General features: G+C 42.1%; 1 protein-coding gene across 1 annotated transcript in view; it reads right to left on the minus strand.

The window, feature by feature from the left end:
* hydin (HYDIN axonemal central pair apparatus protein) overlaps window positions 1-24,000 on the minus strand; it is a 172,124-nt gene that overhangs the window by 57,488 nt on the left and 90,636 nt on the right. The window contains exons 29-32 of the mRNA XM_063197456.1: window positions 23,701-23,843; window positions 2,822-2,958; window positions 2,543-2,670; window positions 1,071-1,265 (exon numbers count right to left, since the gene is read on the minus strand). Coding sequence (XP_063053526.1) covers window positions 1,071-1,265; window positions 2,543-2,670; window positions 2,822-2,958; window positions 23,701-23,843 — 603 coding nt within the window. The remainder of the gene's footprint in view (window positions 1-1,070; window positions 1,266-2,542; window positions 2,671-2,821; window positions 2,959-23,700; window positions 23,844-24,000) is intronic.

Consider the following 24,000-nt stretch of genomic DNA (forward strand, 5'->3'; position numbering starts at 1 on the left):
AGTGAGGGGTCACCTTTATACTCTCAGTACAATCGCTCCTGCTGCTAACAGGAGTTATTTGACTTTAGTGCAGTCAACTGTTAGAATCACTCTATGAAGCCAACTGTTAGAATAACTCAGAGCTCTCGGATATGGGATGTCTTGCTGTGTGCATGGGTGTGCATGTTATACAGTTTAGATGAGAACTGAAGGTTGACCTGCCTGGTCTTCTTGGTCAGCAGTCAAGAGATAAGAAGCCCAGCCTGTGCATACACATGTTGTGAGTATACAGTATGTATGTTAAGTGAACAGAAAGGCCTTTCATGCAGATGGGACCGCCAGCGTTCCTATTTAACATTTACTGAAAAAGCTTAAAGGTGCACTGTAATATTTTTAGTAGTTTATTTCCAGAATTCATGCTGCTCATTCACAAATGTTACCTTTTTCATGAATACTTACCACCACCATCAGATTCTAAGTATTAATTTATGACTGGGAAAATGGTACTTTTCAAACATGAAAAGGGAGATCTTCTCCATGTCTGCCATTTTGAATTTCCAGAAATGGACATTTTTAGTTGCAGAACTTACTGTACTTTGGTCATACTAATAAAAAAATATTACTTTTAAATATTCATGAAAAGATCCAATTTGGCAATAAGCAGCACAGTTTCAATGAGCAACATAGTTGTAATACCTACTCTGACCCCCATCCTACACAGCACCTTTAACTACATCATAGCAACATTGCTATGACATTGGGAATAGTCTTCAGCAATACATTGAGACATGGTCATTACCATCTGGTGACAATAAGATTAAATAAGAGCCTCTAAATGAAAGGGTTAACAGTACGCTGTGGGCAGCTCTCTTTGCGCCCCATGAACTCCCCAGACCCATGCCCAAAGCTGGCTAACAGTGTGAACGGCATTTCACCATTACCGTAAAGCCGAATTTGGGTGCATCCATTACCTTCCCCTGATGCTTGCAACTTGGTGTACAAGATGCTTATTAAGACCAATATGAAATTGGGTTAAGAGTAAGCTGTGGGCAACTCTCCCTGCATCCCCTGACCTAGACCCATGCCCTGACCTTCTTCTTGGGTCGCTCCTCCTCCGCGACGCTCCACTCGCAGGCGACGGGCTCGGGGTTGTGGAGCTGCACCGTCACCAGCTGACACAGGCCGCACTGGATGCTGCCGAACACCAGTGTCTCCGTGGAAACGCTCAGCGACGGCATGATGACCACCGCACGCAGCCGCACCACCACCAGCGGACCCCCCGTCACCTGTCAATCACACGGGGAGAGGGCGCAGGAGAGGGCAGGTGGAGAGACGGGACCACAGGGGCAAAGAGCCTCGTTAGAGAAGACAGCCAGGTGACTCCTGACACCTGAGGGATGCCAGAGACGTCACAGGTAGTCACACACGCACACACAGACTGACACACAGGAGTCACTGTGTTATTTCAGACAACGGATTTCGTATTGACATTCATATTTTGAGAATAGATGTGAGCGTTTGCGCTTTGATATTTTGTGCACTTTCAAACGGAGCACCAATGAAGTAGATGAATGCATGCCGAATTCTACTGTATGTGATGATATGTTTACATAACAGGGGCGGTAATGAGGGATGCTGATGATGAAACCAAAGTAATGTCAGTGTACATATACATTGGTAAATACAGTGGTTTTGCAGACGCAAGCACAAAACTTGTGAGACAGACCTCGTAATGTTTCAAGCTGCTGTAAGCTGGTCTTCAAAAGCACTTTTAGCATGCATTATATTCCGGAACTGTCATCATTCTCTGACAGATGAACATGTACCATGTATGCAACAGGAGAGAGGCAGGAAACAAATATGTCATCAGTTGAAGGCCTACAGTTGGGTTTGAGAAATTACAGTGCCCGGCTCACAGCCACTGGCAACCTGCCAGAGCAGAGGGGGAGTGGTATCCCCTGTCAATCAAAGCTTGTTGTTGCTATGGCCACAGAACTCTTCCACCAGTGAACACATTCAGATTTCACATGCACCAGCACATCTGGGAGAGGGGAAGGGTTATGTAGGAGCTCAGGAAATGGTGGGGGTAGCGGGGTGAAGGAGAGGGGTGTTGAGCCTTTTTTTAATCTTCAGGTTAAAGGGGTATGTCACTATTTTGGGGCTTAATACAGTTAAAATCGTTGGCCAGGGTTTATAAAGGTGGTAAAGTGTCTTATTTTCATGTAAGCCGTTGTCTTGCTTAAGACAAGTTAAAAGAGGGAGCATGTCGCTAAGCTAGTGAAAGTCAATGGATCCGTGTAGCATGCCAACGATTTTAACTGTATTAAGCCCCAAAATAGTGGCATACCCCTTTAAGGCACTTCACCTGTGCACCCACTGTCGCGTGCACTACCACATCTGTGAGGTGGGTAGGGGGCGGGAAGAGGAGAGCTGTTTTGGAGCTCAGTACACGGGAGATGGATGCAATATCTTTTTTAATCTTCAGGCAAATCTTTAATCTTAGTGGTAAAAGTATCCAATGCCATCTGACTGTAGTGTTTGTACCTGAAATACCGGGCCTTACCTGTAGTGACATAACCGAGTTGACCTCGCCCAAGTCCAGGTTGGCTCCTCGAGGGTCAAATTTCACCTCAAAGGTCTCGGTCTCGCAGTAGGGCAGATTCTTCACCTTATCCAGCTCCGTGCTGAACCCTACAGGCAGATGGGCACACAGACACACACATGATGGAGAATATAAGCTACATCAGCTGCACAAGCACATACGGTATGTCCAGTAATTGTATATACTGTATTTTGCTGACACAAGTGTTATTCTAAGCAAAGAGACATGGTCATGGCAAACCTGTTCCCTGAAGCTGGCGGCAGTCTGCACGGAAGGAAACCTGGCAGGGCCCTGTATTGGTCACCTTCACAATGTGGCTCGGCACTCTACCATGAATCACATAGCCGAAGTCCAGAATATAGTCAGGCAACGTGAACCTGGAGGGGGAGAAGGAAGGGAGGATGCAGGCAGAAAGCAAGGATGACAGAAAGTAAGGCAGTCAAAAAGATGAGGCGCACACAAGGCTTGCAGGTTCAAAAAGTGTATTGTGGCCGACAAATTAACAAAAGAAGTCAACGGACAATATCTGGAGCTACAAACGTTTCGGACCTAGTCCATTATCAATGTCTCCAGCAACAAGCGATCCTAAATTAAGGCGCAGACGCCAACTTTCTTTGTTTCCTAGAAAGTAAGGCAGGACATGATGATGATGACACAGAGACTCGACACAAGCAGCAGCAGAGTAAATGTTTCAGAACACACAGTTGCCAGTTCCGAAAAAATGCTGTGAGAAAAGTCTCACAGTAAAGGTGTAGCTAGGTCTGGATGGAAGGTCACGGATGTAGTAGTCTGTGTGTGCATGTGCATGTGTGTCAGGGTTCCCACAAGTTTTTCATGAACAAATTCAAGCACTTTTCAAGCACCTTCAAGCACCAAATTTTCAGTTTTCCAGCACCTTTAGACAGGTCGCCTACTAGTCGTGTTTGCCCATGTCAGGATGATGGTCATGGAAAGCGCAGCAACACACATGGTCACCATTCAACACCAATGATGCCACGGCAATAAAAAATACAGGTGTAACAAGAAGAGACAAGAGGCTTTTTCTAGAAAATGTTGGTATGAGGGAGTGCCAGGGGGATCACTACCACGGAAGGAGGCAACGGCCCCCACTTTGAGAACCACGATGGGACACTTGGTACACTGATTGGGAGAGAGGTGTGGGGTAGCCTGATTCTCACCGACGGTGCGTGTGTGTAGCTCCGGAGCCCCCTGGTGGAGCGGAACTACACACACTACCGTCTGGTAGTGCTGCCATTTGCATGTTCTTCTCAAGTAGAGAATAAATGGAGCATTTATTGCTGAAATATCAACAGCAGCTCGCACTGATGAGTCACAGGACAGATTATAGACTATATTGACTCTTTAGAGATTGTGAGGATGCGAGCAGTCACCCCCATGTTAGGTAGGTCACCAGGTGGAAAACAAAGTTTTCTCTGTGGATTACTGACCAGAAGGCCTATTGGAAGAGATTAAAACATCGGGCCACCTCAATTTTTGCCCAAAATTCAATATGGCCGCCGTTTTCCAAAATGACTGGTTTTCATGCATTATTCACTATACTATAAGGTGATATTCATGAAAGATTAGACTATGAAAGATGACTATTTTCAGCACAACTTTGTCCTATTTGCTTACATAAATGTTGATAAAGGTTGACCAAACTTAAAAAATGAAAATACATTTAGCCACCTTGAAATATCCAAAGGAAAGTGTTCAGAACAATGGTTGACTTGCACGTAGAGAGTCCATGGCTGGGAAAATATGGCCTATTGTCCTACCAAGGTTTTCACAGTAGATTAACCCATTTTAGCCTGGAGCGACATATATGCTGCATTCAGGCTCTTGAAATTTGAGGGGGTTTTTTTTATTTAAAATGTGGGTATGTTCGAGCTGAATGAACACATTCTAATGCAACATGAGGGTCCTAGCTAAATGTAACTTATTTCATGTTTTTATGTGCTTCGGAGGCTGGGATATGTAGATTTTAATAGGCATAGGGCACCTTTTCCCAAAAAGGGCTTAGGCTTAAATGGGTGAAAGACCGGAAGGCCTATTGGAAGAGATTGAAACCTGTGGCTATCTCAATTTTTGTCCAAACTTTAATATGGCCGCCATTTTCCGAAACGGCTTCTTGTCATGCACTTGTCACTATACTGTAAAGTCATATTCGTAGAACATTACCTATATCCAGAACTATGCTGTCCTCTTCCCTAACATACATGTATACAAAGGTTGACTAAACTGAAAAAGTGATAATAATTAATTGTAATATAATTAATACTTATTATTATTATTAATTAATAATTGAAATTCACAATAGAGTCTATGGCTGGGAAAATCTGCTCCGAAAATCAATAGGGCCTCTGTTTTTCCTAATGGCTGATTTTCATACAGTTTTCACAACACTGTAAGGCCATAATGATCAATAAAGATGACCTAATTCTGTCTCCTTACAGATGAGAGTATAAAGGTTGGCAGGGGCAGATTAATAAATTATGTCCCGCTGGGCCAGACACTGTCTTGCCTCCGTTCGTGTAATGGATATCCATGCTGTAATCACCGCCTATGGTGGTCAGGAGGAACTCCTGATCTGCTGCCAGCATGGTATGCAAACTTTTGTTTGATCAAAGTACTCAAATTAATCAAATTACTCTCCAAGGTGTGCAGGTGTGCTCAGTGACTTCTTCCATATCATCCATATCCATATCATAAACAAGACAGTCACACATCACAATCAACTGGAGACAACAGGTAAGGAAAACTTTTGTTGCAGCACTCTCATTTCTCACATCAACTTCCCCATTGACTTGTATATTGTTAACAACTTGACTATTGACTTGAATACTATATGTTTATTTTAAAAGCCTAAAGCCAACCTAAATCAAAATGTTTTCTGATGAGTTAAAATCCTGTCATTTGGTAATGTTGAATAGAGAATTTGAGGGTATTCAATTATTGATTAATAATTGAAATTCACAATAGAGTCTATGGCTGGGAAAATCTGCTCCAAAATTCAATATGGTCTCTTGTTTTTCAAAATGACAGATTTTCACACACTTTTCACAGTACTGTAAGGCCAAAATGACCAATAAAGATGACATAATTCTGTCTCCTTAGAGATGAGAGTATAAAGGTTGGCAGGGGCAGATTAAGAAATGATGGATGGTGGTCAGGAGGAACTCCTGATCTGCTGCCAGCATGGTATGCAAACTTTTGTTTGATCAAAGTACTCAAATTAATCAAATTACTCTCCAAGGTGTGCAGGTGTGCTCAGTGACTTCTTCCATATCATCCATATCCATATCATAAACAAGACAGTCACACATCACAATCAACTGGAGACAACAGGTAAGGAAAACTTTTGTTGCAGCACTCTCATTTCTCACATCAACTTCCCCATTGACTTGTATATTGTTAACTTGACTATTGACTTGAATACTGTATGTTTATTTTAAAAGCCTAAAGCCAACCTAAATCAAAATGTTTTCTGATGAGTTAAAATCCTGTCATTTGGTAATGTTGAATAGAGAATTTGAGGGTACAGGCCTGTGCACTCACATTGCCCTTTTAGTGTATTTATGTTGGACAGTGGCTGATAATACCTACACTATATTTATTTATCATCTACAGTAGGTCAACTGGTCGACTCATGGCAAGATGGAAAGTTATTTATTTTTCAAAGATTATCAAGTTCAAGTTGAAGTTCAAGACTTTATTTGCCATGTCAACAAAGTTGATGTAATTTTTGTAGCATGTCCCCATCAAATCGAGTAAAATACAAACAATGTACAAGACACACAGCTGCAAAGCACATAAGCACATACAATAAATATAATTATGGATAGACACAAACAGTAAACCATAATGTCCCAGCAGACATTAGACAGCAGTTAAATTACAGATTATGCTGAAATAACAGCGCATTAAGGGTAAAGTGCATAGAGAGTGGGAATTATTATTCTGTTTTTGCTGAGTCATGTCTTTTTCACACCTCTTTTTCATTTCTTTGTGAAAAAAAAAACGGCCATGGCTTTAGAATCTGACACCGTCCGCACTAATAATATAGTTTTATCTGCATGCCGATTGGATTTTGTTTAATTTCAAGGTGTAATTTGTAAAATATTTGGATTAGAAAGTGTTAGTTACTCTCGCAAAGTCACCACTTGAAGTTTCAATGCCTAAAAAAAAAAGTGTGCCGTTTGTGTGTTGCCTCGTAGTATAAGCTGTGTGCCACACAGGTTCGGATATACATTGCTGAAGTCCCACAATTATAGACAGGCATGTGGAAAAATCTGGCAGAACTAGATCACTTATTTTTATGCATTACCAACACACACGTGCAGCCAAGTGAAATTGTGTAACATTGTTTTGGGTACAAAACATGATTTCGCGTTATCTATTCACTAATCACCATGCTGGACTGTAGATTTGAACCTGCGTGGCACACACTTTCCCATTAAGAGGCAAGCGTGAGTACCACTTGGCCACATAATGGAATACACATTGAATTATTTTAGGGAGTTGACACTTTAAGTGGTGACTTTGCGGGAGTAACCAATACTTTCTAATCCAAATATTTTACAAATTACACCTCGAAATGAAACGAAATTCAATCCGTATGCAGATAAAACCATGTTATTATTGTTGCCCATGTCAGATTCTAAAGCCATGGCATATTTTTTTTAAACAAAGAAATAACATGACGTGGAATTTGTGTTGTGAACGCTCTCACAGCTGTATTATGACTGTGTGCATGTTGATTGATTTTCCTTACTTTTGCACCACAGGATTAAGATATATTGACACGTTTGTGATCAAATATGTACCACAAGTTTAGCTAATGGGTGGAGTCACACTCTGAAGTAGACTAGCGCTGTGTGTTACTTGGGGTGGCTGAGGTGATGTCTGGACTTCATGGATTTACTGCAGCTCTACTTCAACTCCACCCCTTCAGGTGTTTCCAGATATGAATAGGAGCCCCCTCACTTTTAAAGTCACCACTACTTCATAGTCCAGCTTACTCCAAGCAGTAGTTTACTCCACGTGCTAGCTGTCGAGATACAGAAGTTAGCAACTATTTTAGTATCTACTCAGCAAAGTTGCTAGTTGCAACTCAAGTTTTGAGAAACGAAGCTCAGGGTTGGCCAGAGAGTACTCTGGTACGGTAGTACCATAAAAGGTCATGCTGCAGATGAGTCATAGATATGTGATAGATATTTTCACAAGTGCTGCAACATCATTTTAAGGTGGAATAATGGCCATGAGTCCTGCGTCCTCAAACATCACGAGTGCCACAAATGCTACTGAAGATTTTGACCTCTACTGCACTGAGATGCCTGTTGGTCCCAGAATTTGGGCTGCCGCGAGTGTACTCTCTGCTTGTGTGGGTTTTCCTGCCAGCGTGTGGCTCCTGTGGGTGCTTGTTCAGAGGCAGCGCAGTGGCAAGACCAACGACATCAGCATCCTCAACCTCACCGCTATGGACCTGGTCTTTAACGGTTCTGCAATACCAAGCATGCTGAATTACATGGTATGGAGGAATGACCTTTTCATTTCATTTCATAACATTTTGTTTGACAGTTTGAATGTAGCTGGAAGACCTCTTTTCATGGCATGTATGTGTGTGGACTGTTTCATGGCTGTGGTTTACCCCATTACCTACATGAAGATGAAGCGCTCAAGATACAGACTGCTGTCCTGTACAGCAGTGTGGATTTTCACGCTGTGTTCCGGCATTTGGAGTCTATTATTTACCGGTACAGAGTTGTATATTTTATTCCAGAGCGTTGTAAACTCCCTGACCGTTCCAACCATTGTTTTCTGTGACCTTGCTATCCTCTACTCGTTGAGAAAGCCAGATCCTTCTGGAAGGAGTGGCATCCACCCACAGAAGCAGAGGGCTATGCAGACCATCACCATTAGTCTGGCCATGACCGCGGTGTGCTACCTTCCTATGCTTGTGTTTCCTGTCTTCACTCTCATGCCTGTTAGTGACCAATTGAAGCACTGTTCCATCAGCACTCCTCTTTATATTGCACCGTTGCTTGGGGGTACCATCATGCCCCTGCTCCAACTGCACAGTCTGGGGAAGCTGAGGGGTCTGCAGGAGTGTACTAGTGTCTCTGGGCCCCCAGTAGAGCCAACACAACAGCCATAAGATCATACGGGCAGTCATGGGTAAGCACGGGCAGTCATGGGTAAGCATGGGCAGACATGGGTAAGCGGTTAGGGTGTCAGACTTGTAGCCCAAAGGTTGTCGACCCGCCAGGTTAACCAGTGCTCTCCCCCATTAAACAGTGCCCTCCCCCATCCTCCTCCATGACTAAGGTACCCTGAACATGGTTCCGTCCTGCTGCACGGCTCCCTTTCGGGCGCCATTGAGGGCTACTCCCTTGCATGGGTGAGGCATAAATTAAGTTTCGTTGTGTGAGTGCAGTGTCCCCTTGTGTGCTGTGAAGTGCTCTGTCATAATGACAATGGGCGGAATTCTCCCACCCGCGTAAGTCAAAAAGAAGCGCGCAACAGCGCCTCCAAGCTGACTCAAGTCAGTGATTAAGCGGGGCTTACGCGGGATATGACCAGTTGCGCACTTTGGGTGGGACCAGACCAAAATCAGGGTGTTTCTCATGTTAATCGATCCTAAGCGTATTCTCCCATCCACTTACGCACCTTTTCCTTTACGCGCATCGAAGGGCTGTAGTAAGGTCAAGCGCCACTATGAGGTTACATGTAATATTGCATTTGATGCTCACTTTGCATTTTGAGCATGTTACACGGTAGGCCTATGCTTTGCTGATGTTCCTTACCGTCAGCGTGGGTCCAAATCGAAATTCATTCACTGTTCCACATACTAACTGTGAGAAAATACAACCAGCTGCCCAGAGCATGTTATCATATCGAAGAACTTCCAAACAAAAGCAATTAATTAATTAATCAGTTTGAGGATCATCATCTTGTGCCCACGGACGGTAACCAAAACCAAAAACACCTCGTTGCACCATGCGCAAATTGACAAGGCACGTCAGACTAAAGACTGACGTTCCAGTCGTCCAAACAGCCACCCAAAGTATGCCTATTCAAAAAAACCTTCACCATTTTTTACTATGCTCTGGCCACGTTAAGTAAAGGGTTTTTATTGCAACTCCTAACCTTTTGCGATTTATTGGAATTCGTGCATATGTGATGAAGCCTATTAAACTTTCTGAACTGATGCCTGACATACAAAGCCACGACCTACAGAGGTAGGCTACAGGTTGTCCTATCTGTTTTTGTACGACACTAAAGAATATTGTACGAATATTTCCTGAATCTCATTATAACTAAACGTAAAAAGGTAGGCCTACATATCAGAGCATGTCTTTGGCATCAGCTGCGTGTTTAAATCCTGGCTTGGCGTTGCATGCCTATGCATGACCAATTAATTTCCATGTCTGCGACAGCATATAAAGTCTCCGTTTTTTTCACGACGATCGATTTCCTTGTTCTTTCTTCAGCATGCATGTAAGTGTCATATACTGACGGACAGCTGAGATCCACATATTTCCAATGAAATATGCGTGCGTAAAACGGACTTAAGTGGAGACGGGAGAATTCCGCCCAATATGAGCCGAGTTTCCCAATTGGGCTTTCACTCTTCAGACCATTAAAACAAATACCTTAGGATGGCTGCATGCATAACCCTCTGTATCAGACAAACAGCCTTGACAAACTTGGGTCACACCTCCTTAGACCTGGGCCCTACCATAATTCCTGTGACATCCCAACATGCTGTCTGCCTCTTCAATTTCACATCCCCCTTGGACTAGAAACCAGTAAAATTCAAGCCTTTCCAATCGCTCAATGGAGCAGAGCAGATAAATTATGCTTCCTAAATATTTTACAAATATTTTCTTGATCACTGTTACCCATTGTTTGAAACTAAGTCATACAAAGTCATCATTATCATTATTTCAGCATAGAAAAAGTCACGTTGTGGTTAAGATTCCTGTTGAACACATTCCTGTTGAATTGACATATTTCCCATACACATAAAACTGTTTTTTTTCTAAACAGTTAATTTATGTACCATTAAAGTAGTACAGATTTAATTTCTTTAGCTCCGATAGCCACACAGAAACATCTACTCATGATTTCACAGCTGATTGAAAGCACTTGAGCACCTATTTTACACTCCCTCTCAAAACTCTTTATGTAGCAATCATTCTTTCACATTGTCTTGGTTGTGCTCAGCAGGGTACTTAGCTTACTTATATTCTCTCATTTCTATAATTCTTGCACGGCAATAATGTGTATTTTGCTTTACTAGCATTTTCTGTTATTTAAGAAATGTAATTCAGTTATCAGTCAAAATCAAAATAAAGAACATAAACAAAATCATATCCAGCATTCTGAGTCTCAATCAAATTCCTTGCAAGAAAGATCATTTTTGATATGCCTAGCTTACTTGAAGTCTTTGTGCAGACCTTTCACTGAGCTTTTGGTCAATAGAGTGACTCACTGCCAAAGGAAAAGAAACAAAATGGCACTGGCATAAAAGCTAAGTAATTGGCAACAGTGTAGTAAATTGTAAATTGTGTCAAAATAACGGCCATATTTTGTATTCTTCTCCCGGCCATTTCCATTGTGTGATGCTTTGCAGTGTGTGTTGACTGACAGGGTTAAATGTCTTGGTACCATTAGAGCCTTTTGCAAACAATATGTTGCATTTGGAGAACCAGTGTCAGTGGTTAGACTGTGTGAAATAAATGTCATGAAAATGAACAACCCAAAAAAATCAACAACACAAAGGATAATTAATATGCTAGCCAGTGGCAAGCACACTATTGTTATTCGACCATTTATCCCTATTTTTTTTATTTTTATTTCTACGCCGGAAACTTGCAGCCGTACCATTTGAGATAGAGAGTTCAAATGCCAAAATGTTCGACTCAACCCGTAGTTTGGATACTTAGCTTATGGATAGCTTGAACTCTCCAGCGCCATCAACAGGAAAACTGCAACTTTTGAACAGTAGGTCCAATGTACAAAAACATGGTATCCTTGGAATCTTTGGGCCAAGACGAATCCAACGCACCCTATGACGTTTTCCGTCAGGATAATTTTCCCACCAATTTGAATATTGTAAAAACCCAACATGATCTCCAAAATTTCCGTGCTCCTGGACACGGACGTTAAGACACGAAATCCGTGTCCAGGAGCACAGATTTTGCCAAATTCCGTGCTCCGTGATGGACACACGGAAGTGCTCTCTCTATACTCCCACAGCTCTATGTTTCGACAGTCTTATGTTTTCTCAGGATTTTTCTAATTTCAAATATTTTTTTTATCAAAAAAACATTTCTTACTGACAGGTTAGGGTTAGGGATTGTTTTGGTCTGGGCACGGATAGTATTCTTTCATTCATTATATGAATTTGATAGCCTATCAACCAACTGGAAAAGGTATTTCTCAAAAATATGTCTTTAATGACAGGTTAAGGTTAGGGAATGTTTTGGTCAGGGCAAAACTTAAATTGCTATAGCATTATATTGTTTAGGATTAGCATTTGGTATGTATTTTCTAATGATAGAGTTAACACAGTTCTGTGGAAATATAGAAAGCACTTCCGTGTCCAGGAGCACAGAATTTTGGAGATCATCCTGAAAAACCAATAAAAATTGCGTCCACAATCTTTGGCGGATTGTCCGGAATCTTTTACCAGGGCATCCTCAGACGGAGATACAACCCTGAAAGTTACGGAACAATCGATTGAACCGTCTTCGAACAGGAGCCAATCGAAGAAGTGAGCTCATATCTCGGCAACGCCTACTCGTATCACAACAATAATCGATACATATTATCTTTACTATAGCCAGAGGCTATATACCGATTTTCGTGTGAATCGACCTGGGTCGCCACAATTAGCCAAATTGCTTTAGGTCAATATCATTTACATTGTGGGCCAATGACCCCAATGTATTGGCCCAGGAATTTTAAAGATAACTTCAGTCAATTTCAACATCCAGTTGTAATGCCCACACTACCCTGGACTTGTCAGTACCTGAGGTTTTTTTTTCTTCTTCTTCAGCCTTTTCCGAGATCCTGGTCATTGTAATGGGGGCAGCTGTTTGTTTACATTTCAAAAAAACATTTTTATTTATTCCCAAAAACATGCAAAAGGTTATGCAACATCAGTAGACAACTAGCAAACAGCGATACCTTTTGGGAAAATATTTGGAGTAGGCCTATGTTCATTATTACTGCTCCCATTAGTATAGCTCATACTGTATCTCGGAAAGGGCTGAGCCGAAAAATGTGGCATCATCGGGTACAAGTCAAGGGTATGCGTGAGCAGTACAACAGCATATTGAAATTGACTGAAGTGGTCCTTTAAGCCAAGGAATTTAAAGCTATTTGGTGCTCTTACCCTCCCCTAGCCCCAAAGGGTGCACAACAAAGATATGCAAATGTGCAATATGGTCTATAGGGGGCGGTATAACAACAAAACATGTTTTTGACTTTTCTCTTTTTGGGTGCTTGTGTTACGGGGAATGTGTGTGTATGTGTGTGTGTGTGTGTGTGTGTGTGTGTGTGTGTGTGTGTGTGTGTGTGTTTGTGTGTGTGCTGAGCATGTATGAAAGGTAAGACATGCATGAAGGACAATGTATGCATGAGGGGCAACGAATGCATGGAAGCAAGCATACTCCAGCATTTTCTGTGAGGAAATGCAATCTAGTTGGTTATGCATCTCACCATGGATGGCCAGGGTACGCAGGGGACGCAGGTTTGAATACATCCTGGATCTTTTCCCAACCCTACCCTTTATCTCTTTACCCTTTTCTTTCCCCACTTCCCCCCCCCTTTTAAAATCTCCCGTATATAATTATTCAGGGTTGCCACACCTTTTTTTGCCCATGTCAGGATGATGGTCATGGGAAGCGCAGCAACACACATGCTCACCATGCAACACCAATGATGCAACGGCAAGAAAAAATACAGGTGTAACAAGAAGAGACAAGAGGCTTTTTCTAGAAAATGTTGGTATGAGGGAGTGCCAGGGGGATCACTACCACGGAAGACGGCAAAAGCCCCCACTTTGAGAACCACGATGGGACACTTGGTACACTGATTGGGAGAGAGGTGTGGGGTAGCCTGGTTCTCACCGACGGTGTGTGTAGCTCCGGAGCCCCCTGGTGGAGCTGAGCTACACACACTACCGTCTGGTAGCGCAGCCATTAACATGTTCTTCTCAAGTAGAGAATAAATGGAGCATTTATTGCTGAAATATCAACAGCAGCTCGCACTGATGAGTCACAGGACAGATTATAGACTATATTGACTCTTTAGAGATTGTGAGGATGCGAGCAGTCACCCCCATGTTAGGTAGGTCACCAGGTGGAAAACGAAGTTTTCTCTCTGGGTTACTGACCTAAATGTCTGTTGGAAAGAGATTAAAACATGGGGCCATCTACATTTTTGCCCAAAATTCAATATGGCCCCGTTTTCCCAAATTACTGGTTTTCATGCATTATACTATAAGTACTATAAGGTGATATTCATGAAAGATTAGACTATGAAAGATGACTATTTTCAGCACAACTTTGTCCTATTTGCTTACATAAATGTTTATAAAGGTTGACTAAACGTAAAAAAAAATGAAAATAAATTGGGCCACCTTGAAATATCCAATGCTCAGAATAATGGTTGAATTACACATAGAGAGTCCATGGCTGGGAAAATAAGGCCTATTTTCCTACCAAGGTCTTCGCAGTGGATTAACCCATTTTAGCCTGGAGCGACATATATGCTGCATTCAGGCTGTTGAGATTTTAGAGGTTTTTTATTTAAAATGTGGGTATGTTAGAGCTGAATGATCACATCCTAATGCATAATGTGGGTCCTAGCTTTTAAATGCAACTTATTTCAGGTTTTTATGTGTAGTGCTTCAGAGGCGGAGATATTTAGATTTTAATAGGCATAGGACACCATTTTACCAAAAAGGGCTTAGTTGGCCTATTGGAAGAGATTGAAACCTGTGGCCATCTCAATTTTTATCCAAACTTTAATATGGCCGCCGTTTTCCAAAATGCTTATTTTCATGCACTTGTCACTATACTGTAAAGTCATATTCGTAAAACATAGCCTATTTCCAGTACTATTCTGTCCTATTCCCTTACATGCAAGTATACAACGATTGACTAAACTGAAAAACTGAAAATAACGAATTATAATATAATTAATAATTATTATTAATAATAATTAATCATTAATAATTAATAATTGAAATTCACAATAGAGTCTATGGCTGGGAAAATCTGCTCCGAAAATCAATAGGGCCTCTGTTTTTCCTAATGGCTGATTTTCATACAGTTTTCACAACACTGTAAGGCCATAATGATCAATAAAGATGACCTAATTCTGTCTCCTTACAGATGAGAGTATAAAGGTTGGCAGGGGCAGATTAATAAATTATGTCCCGCTGGGCCAGACACTGTCTTGCCTCCGTTCGTGTAATGGATATCCATGCTGTAATCACCGCCTATGGTGGTCAGGAGGAACTCCTGATCTGCTGCCAGCATGGTATGCAAACTTTTGTTTGATCAAAGTTTCTCAAATTACGTACTCAAATTAATCAAATTACTCTCCAAGGTGTGCAGGTGTGCTCAGTGACTTCTTCCATATCATCCATATCCATATCATAAACAAGACAGTCACACATCACAATCAACTGGAGACAACAGGTAAGGAAAACTTTTGTTGCAGCACTCTCATTTCTCACATCAACTTCCCCATTGACTTGTATATTGTTAACAACTTGACTATTGACTTGAATACTATATGTTTATTTTAAAAGCCTAAAGCCAACCTAAATCAAAATGTTTTCTGATGAGTTAAAATCCTGTCATTTGGTAATGTTGAATAGAGAATTTGAGGGTACAGGCCTGTGCACTCACATTGCCCTTTTAGTGTATTTATGTTGGACAGTGGCTGATAATACCTACACTATATTTATTTATCATCTACAGTAGGTCAACTGGTCGACTCATGGCAAGATGGAAAGTTACTTATTTTTCAAAGATTATCAAGTTCAAGTTGAAGTTCAAGACTTTATTTACCATGTCAACAAAGTTGATGTAATTTTTGTAGCATGTCCCCATCAAATCAAGTAAAACATCAAATCGAGTAAAATACAAACAATGTACAAGACACACAGCTGCAAAGCACATAAGCACATACAATAAATATAATTATGGATAGACACAAACAGTAAACCATAATGTCCCAGCAGACATTAGACAGCAGTTAAATTACAGATTATGCTGAAATAACGCATTAATAGCGCATTAAGGGTAAAGTGCATAGAGAGTGGGAAATTATTATTCTGTTTTTGCTGAGTCATTTTTCAGCTGTTTCCTCCGCAAGCACCTCCTTGTCATTTCTTTGTGAAAACCATGCCCATGGCTTTAGGATCTGACACCGCCCACAGTAATAATAAAGTTTTCTCTGCATACCGATTGAATTTTGTTTAATTTCAAGGTGTAATTTGTAAAATATTTGGATTAGAAAGTGTTAGTTACTCTCGCAAAGTCACCACTTGAAGTTTCAATGCCTAAAAAAAAAAGTGTGCCGTTTGTGTGTTGCCTCGTAGTATAAGCTGTGTGCCACACAGGTTCGGATATACATTGTTGTCCCACAATTGTTGTCCCACAAATATAAGACATGCATGTGGAAAAATCTGGCAGAACTAGATCATTTATATTGTGCATTACCAACACACACGTGCAGTCAAGTGAAATTGTGTAACATTGTTTTGGGTACAAAACATGATTTCGCGTTATCTATTCACTAATCACCATGCTGCACTGTAGATTTGAACCTGCGTGGCACACACTTTCCCATTAAGAGGCAAGCGTGAATACCACTTGGCCACATAATGGAATACACATTGAATTATTTTAGGGAGTTGACACTTTAAGTGGTGACTTTGCGGGAGTAACCAATACTTTCTAATCCAAATATTTTACAAATTACACCTCGAAAATAAACAAAATTCAATCGGTATGCAGATAAAACTGTATTATTAGTGTGGGCAATGTCCGATTCAAAAGCCATTTCATACTTTTTTCACAAAGAAATGGCACAACATTGAATTTGTGTTGTGAATGCTCTCACATCTGTATCATGACATTGTGTTCATGTTGATTGATTTTCCTTACTTTTGCACCACAGGATTAAGATATATTGACACGTTTGTGATCAAATATGTACCACAAGTTTAGCTAATGGGTGGAGTCACACTCTGAAGTAGACTAGCGCTGTGTGTTACTTGGGGTGGCTGAGGTGATGTCTGGACTTCATGGATTTACTGCAGCTCTACTTCAACTCCACCCCTTCAGGTGTTTCCAGATATGAATAGGAGCCCCCTCACTTTTAAAGTCACCACTACTTCATAGTCCAGCTTACTCCAAGCAGTAGTTTACTCCACGTGCTAGCTGTCGAGATACAGAAGTTAGCAACTATTTTAGTATCTACTCAGCAAAGTTGCTAGTTGCAACTCAAGTTTTGAGAAACGAAGCTCAGGGTTGGCCAGAGAGTACTCTGGTACGGTAGTACCATAAAAGGTCATGCTGCAGATGAGTCATAGATATTCGATAGATATTTTCATAAGTGCTGCCACATCATTTTTAGGTGGACTAATGACCATGGCCCCCGCGTCCTCAAACATCACGAGTGCCACAAATGCTACTGCAGACTTTGACTTCTACTGCACTGAGATGCCTGTTGGTCCCAGAATTTGGGCTGCAGCGAGTGTACTCTCTGCTTGTGTGGGTTTTCCTGCCAGCGTGTGGCTCCTGTGGGTGCTTGTTCAGAGGCAGCGCAGTGGCAAGACCAACGACATCAGCATCCTCAACCTCACCGCTATGGACCTGGTCTTTAACGGTTCTGCAATACCAAGCATGCTGAATTACATGGTATGGAGGAATGACCTTTTCATTTCATTTCATAACATTTTGTTTGACAGTTTGAATGTAGCTGGAAGACCTCTTTTCATGGCATGTATGTGTGTGGACTGTTTCATGGCTGTGGTTTACCCCATTACCTACATGAAGATGAAGCGCTCAAGATACAGACTGCTGTCCTGTACAGCAGTGTGGATTTTCACGCTGTGTTCCGGCATTTGGAGTCTATTAATTACTGGTACAGAGTATACGTATTTTATTAAACAGCGTTGTTAACTCCCTAACCGTTCCAACCATTGTTGTCTGTGACCTTGCTATCCTCTACTCGTTGAGAAAGCCGGATCCTTCTGGAAGGAGTGGCGTCCACCCACAGAAGCAGAGGGCTATGCAGACCATCACCTTTAGCCTGTCCATGACCGCGGTGTGCTACCTTCCTATGCTTGTGTTTCCTGTCTTCACTCTCATGCCTGTAAGTGACCAATTGAAGCACTGTTCCATCAGCACTCCTCTTTACATTGCACCGTTGCTTGGGGGTACCATCATGCCCCTGCTCCAACTGCACAGCCTGGGGAAGCTGAGGGGTCTGCAGCAGTGTACTAGTGTCTCTAGGCCCCCTATAGAGCCAATACAACAGCCTTAAGATCATACGGGCAGTCATGGGTAAGCATGGGCAATCATGGGTAAGCGGTTAGGGTGTCAGACTTGTAGCCCAAAGGTTGTCGACCCGCCAGGTTAACCAGTGCTCTCCCCCATTAAACAGTGCCCTCCCCCATCCTCCTCCATGACTAAGGTACCCTGAACATGGTTCCGTCCTGCTGCACGGCTCCCTTTCGGGCGCCATTGAGGGCTACTCCCTTGCATGGGTGAGGCATAAATTAAGTTTCGTTGTGTGAGTGCAGTGTCCCCTTGTGTGCTGTGAAGTGCTCTGTCATAATGACAATATGAGCCGAGTTTCCCAATTGGGCTTTCACTCTTCAGACCATTAAAACAAATACCTTAGGATGGCTGCATGCATAACCCTCTGTATCAGACAAACAGCCTTGACAAACTTGGGTCACACCTCCTTAGACCTGGGCCCTACCATAATTCCTGTGACATCCCAACATGCTGTCTGCCTCATCAATTTCACATCCTCGTTGGACTAGAAGCCAGCAAAATTTAAGGATTTCCAATCGCTCAATGGAGCAGATAAATTGTGTTTTCCTATATATTTTACAAATATTTTTCTTGATCACTGTTACTTATTGTTTGAAACTGAGTCATACAAAGTCATCATCATCACTATTTCAGCATAGAAAAAGTCACGTTGTGGTTAAGATTCCTGTTGAACACATTCCTGTTGAATTGACATATTTCCCATACACATAAAACTGTTTTTTTTCTAAACAGTTAATTTATGTACCATTAAAGTAGTACAGATTTAATTTCTTTAGCTCCGATAGCCACACAGAAACATCTACTCATGATTTCACAGCTGATTGAAAGCACTTGAGCACCTTTCACATTGTCTTGGTTGTGCTCAGCAGGGTACTTAGCTTACTTATATTCTCTCATTTCTATAATTCTTGCACGGCAATAATGTGTATTTTGCTTTACTAGCATTTTCTGTTATTTAAGAAATGTAATTCAGTTATCAGTCAAAATCAAAATAAAGAACATAAACAAAATCATATCCAGCATTCTGAGTCTCAATCAAATTCCTTGCAAGAAAGATCATTTTTGATATGCCTAACTTACTTGAAGTCTTTGTGCAGACCTTTCACTGAGCTTTTGGTCAATACAGTGACTCACTGCCACAGGAAAAGAAACAAAATGGCACTGGCATAAAAGCTAAGTAATTGGCAACAAGTCAAGTCAAGTCAAGTCAAGTTTATTGTCAATTTCTTTACATGCACTGGTCATACAAAGAATTTGAAATTGCGTTTCTTGCTCTCCCATGCAGACATAGACTAATCTAGGTAAGGACATAGACAGTATAGACATAGACAGTACTCATACATGGACATAGACAGTATGGACGTAGACATTGCTCATACAGACATTTAAGTGCAAGACTGGACAACAGAAGACTTGTAGAGAACATACATTAAGAGGAGGTATTTTGTTGTGCTTTTCCTAAAAGTCCTTTATAGCGTTCTGACATAGTAATAGTAGCATTTGAAGAAAATAAATAATTTTAAAAAAAGGTTTATTAAATACACCAGCAGCAGTATGTGTGTGTGTGTGTGTTTGTATGTGTTTTGTGTGCGTGCGTGTGTGTGTGTGTGTGCGTGTGTGTGCGTGTGTGTGTGTGTGTGTGTGTGTTTAGTGCAGGTAGAAAGTGCGGTGTGCGTCTGTGTGTGTGTCTGTGTACCTGTGTATGTGTGTGTGTGTGTATGTGTGTGGGTATGAGTTGTTTGTCAGTGTGTGTATGTTTGGGTTTTGTGCAGAAAGTGCAGTGTGCTTGTGTGTGTGTGTGTGTGTGTGTGTGTGTGTGTGTGTGTGTGTGTGTGTGTGTGTGTGTGTGTGTGTGTGTGTGTGTGTGTGTGTGTGTGTGTGTGTGCATGTGTATGTTTTGAGTTAGTGCAGGTTGAAAGTTCAGTCACAGATGTAGTAGTGCAGGTGGAATGTTCAGTCGCAGATATGGTGGTGGGGATGAGGGGGGGGGAGCGTTGTCAGTGGCCTGGCTGGCTAGAGGCTGACAGTGAAGGGAGAGTGGGTTGAGTGTTCAGTATCTTGATTGCTTGATGCATCGTGCTGCTTGCAAGCCTGGTGGTACGGGAACGGAGGCGCCTGTACCTCTTTCCAGAGGGCAGGAGGCTGAACAGTTTGTGTGCAGGGTGGCTTGTGTCTTTGATGATCATCAGTGCTTTCCGGGTGAGGCGTGCGGTGTAAATGTCCTGCAGGGAGGGGAGTGGTACTCCAATGATCTTCTTCGCTGTGTTCACAACACGCTGGAGTGTCTTCCTGTTTTTCTCCGTGCAGCTTCCTCCCCACACTGTGATGCAGCTGGACACGACGCTCTCTATGGTTCCTCTGTAGAATGTTGTCATGATGGAGGGTGTAGCACTTGCCTTCTTTAGTTTGCGCAAGAAGTAGAGACGCTGATGGGCCTTCTTCGCCAGTGATGTGGTGTTGGTGGTCCAAGAGAGGTCGTCGCTGATGTGCACTCCAAGGAACTTGGTGCTGCTCACTCTCTCCACAGCATCACCGTCGATGGTCAGACGGTCAGAACAGTGTAGTAAATTGTAAATTGTGTCAAAATAACGGCCATATTTTGTATTCTTCTCCCGGCCATTTCCATTGTGTGATGCTTTGCAGTGTGTGTTGACTGACAGGGTTAAATGTCTTGGTACCATTAGAGCCTTTTGCAAACAATATGTTGCATTTGGAGAACCAGTGTCAGTGGTTAGACTGTGTGAAATAAATGTCATGAAAATGAACAACCCAAAAAAATCAACAACACAAAGGATAATTAATATGCTAGCCAGTGGCAAGCACACTATTGTTATTCAATGGTTTATCCTTATTATGTAAATTTTCATTTCTACGCCGGAAACTTGCAGCCGCACCATTTGAGATAGAGCGTCTGTTCAAATGCCAAAATGTTCGACTCAACCCGTAGTTTGGATACTTAGCTTATGGATAGCTTGAACTCTCCAGCGCCATCAACAGGAAAACTGCAACTTTTGAACAGTAGGTCCAATGTACAAAAACATGGTATCCTTGGAATCTTTGGGCCAAGACGAATCCAACGTTTTCCGTCAGGATAATTTTCCCACCAATTTGAATATTGTAAAAACCCAACATGATCTCCAAAATTTTGCAAAAAGTCTGTGCTCCTGGACACAGAATTATTTTCCGTGATGGACACACGGAAGTGCTCTCTCTATACTCCCATAGCTCTATGTTTCCACAGTCTTATGTTTTCTCGGGATTTTTCTAATTTCAAATATTTTTTTTATATATATATATATTTTTTTAATGTATTTAAATTTTGGAGATCAGGCTGAAAAACCAAAAAAAATTGCGCCCCGTCCACAATCTTTGGCGGATTGTCCGGAATCTTTTACCAGGGCATCCTCAGACTGAGATACATTTACTGTACCCTAAAAGTCGAGGAACGATCGATTGAACAATCTTCGAACAGGAGCCAATCGAAGAAACAAGAAGTGAACTCATATCTCGGCAAAGCCTACTCGTATCACAACAATAATCGATACATATTATCTTTACTATAGCCAGAGGCTATATACCGATTTTCGTGTGAATCGACCTGGGTCGCCACAATTAGCCAAATTGCTTTAGGTCAATATCATTTACATTGTGGGCCAATGACCTCAATGTATTGGCCCAGGAATTTTAAAAATAACTTCAGTCAATTTCAACATCCAGTTGTAATGCCCACACTACCCTGGACTTGTCAGTACCTGAGGTTTTTTTTCTTCTTCTTCAGCCTTTTCCGAGATCCTGGTCATTGTAATGGGGGGAGCTGTTTGTTTACATTAAAAAAAAAATGACTCCCAAAAACATCAAACAGGTTAAGCAACATCAGCAGACAACTAGGTAACAGCGGTACCTTTTGGGAAAATATTTGGAGTAGGCCTATGTTCATTATTACTGCTCCCATTAGTATAGCTCATACTGTATCTCGGAAAGGGCTGAGCCGAAAAATGTGGCATCATCGGGTACAAGTCAAGGGTATGCGTGAGCAGTACAACAGCATATTGAAATTGACTGAAGTGGTCCTTTAAGCCAAGGAATTTAAAGCTATTTGGTGCTCTTACCCTCCCCTAGCCCCAAAGGGTGCACAACAAAGATATGCAATATGGTCTATAGGGGGCGGTATAACAACAAAACATGTTTTTGACTTTTCTCTTTTTGGGTGTTTGTGTTACGGGGAATGTGTGTGTATGTGTGTGTGTGTGTGTGTGTGTGTGTGTGTGTGTTTGTGTGTGTGCTGAGCATGTATGAAAGGTAAGACATGCATGAAGGACAATGTATGCATGAGGGGCAACGAATGCATGGAAGCAAGCATACTCCAGCATTTTCTGTGAGGAAATGCAATCTAGTTGGTTATGCATCTCACCATGGATGGCCAGCAAACTGCCCAGGGGACGCAGGTTTGAATACATCCTGGATCTTTTCCCAACCCTACCTTTTATCGCTTTACCCTTTTCTTTCCCCACTTCCCCCCACTTTTTAAAATCTCCCGTATATAATTATTCAGGGTTGCCACACCTTTTTTTGCCCATGTTAGGATGATGGTCATGGGAAGCGCCGCAACACACATGCTCACCATGCAACACCAATGATGGCACGGCAATAAAAAATACAGGTGTAACAAGAAGAGACAAGAGGCTTTTTCTAGAAAATGTTGGTATGAGAGAGAGCCAGGGGGATCACTACCACGGAAGACGGCAAAAGCCCCCACTTTGAGAACCACGATGGGACACTTGGTACACTGATTGGGAGAGAGGTGTGGGGTAGCCTGATTCTCACAGACGGTGCGTATGTGTAGCTCCGGAGCCCCCTGGTGGAGCGGAGCTACACACACTACCGTCTGGTAGCGCAGCCATTAACATGTTCTTCTCAAGTAAAAATAAACAGAGCATTTATTGCTTAAATATCAACAGCAGCCCGCATTGATGAGTCACAGGACAGATTATAGACTATATTGACTCTTTAGAGATGAACAGAAAATGTTTTTGGAGGACTTTGTTGTTGGTGAGTTGCAATAAATGCACCATTTATTTTCATACTCAAGATGAGCATGTTAACGGCAGAGCTACCAGACGGTAGTTTGTGTATGCACTCGTACAGTCGGTGAGAACCAGGCTAGGTTTGGGGGTCCTTCCCCAGAAAATGTTGTGTTTTTAAGGTGCAATTTCCTGCATTCTAATCAATTTTAGGGTGTTGAGTGGCAAATCCCATCTGACATTGCACTCCCTAAGATGTTTTATGTACCTTAACAATTTATTTCTATAATTTGGTTTATTGAGTTTGACCACCAAAAATTCAAGCATTTTCACAACCTTGAAAACACTTAATTGAAATTCAAGCATTTTCAAGGAATTCAAGTGTAGCCTATGTGTGTGTATGTGTTTGTTTGTGTGTGTGTTTGTGTGCGTACATGTGCATGCGTGCATGCGTGTGTGTGTGTGAGTGTGTGTGTGTGTGTACAGTATGTGTGCTTCATACTTGCTGAGTCTCCTCCTCCTCCTGCCCAGGGATCCAGATGAGCCGTCTCCTGCTCCGGGTGCAGGTACTGGGGAGGTCTCCGTAGAAACAGCCATCTCCTTCACAAGCAGCCTCTCCACCTCCATCTGCACCAGCATGTCATACTGCACACCCACCCACACACACACACACGCACACACGCACACACACACAGGCAGACACACACACACACACACACACACACACACACACACACACACACACACACACACACACACACACACACACACACACACACACAGTGGCAGACATGCACATGTG

Source organism: Engraulis encrasicolus, chromosome 4, assembly GCF_034702125.1.
Source record: "Engraulis encrasicolus isolate BLACKSEA-1 chromosome 4, IST_EnEncr_1.0, whole genome shotgun sequence".
Lineage (NCBI taxonomy): Eukaryota > Metazoa > Chordata > Actinopteri > Clupeiformes > Engraulidae > Engraulis > Engraulis encrasicolus.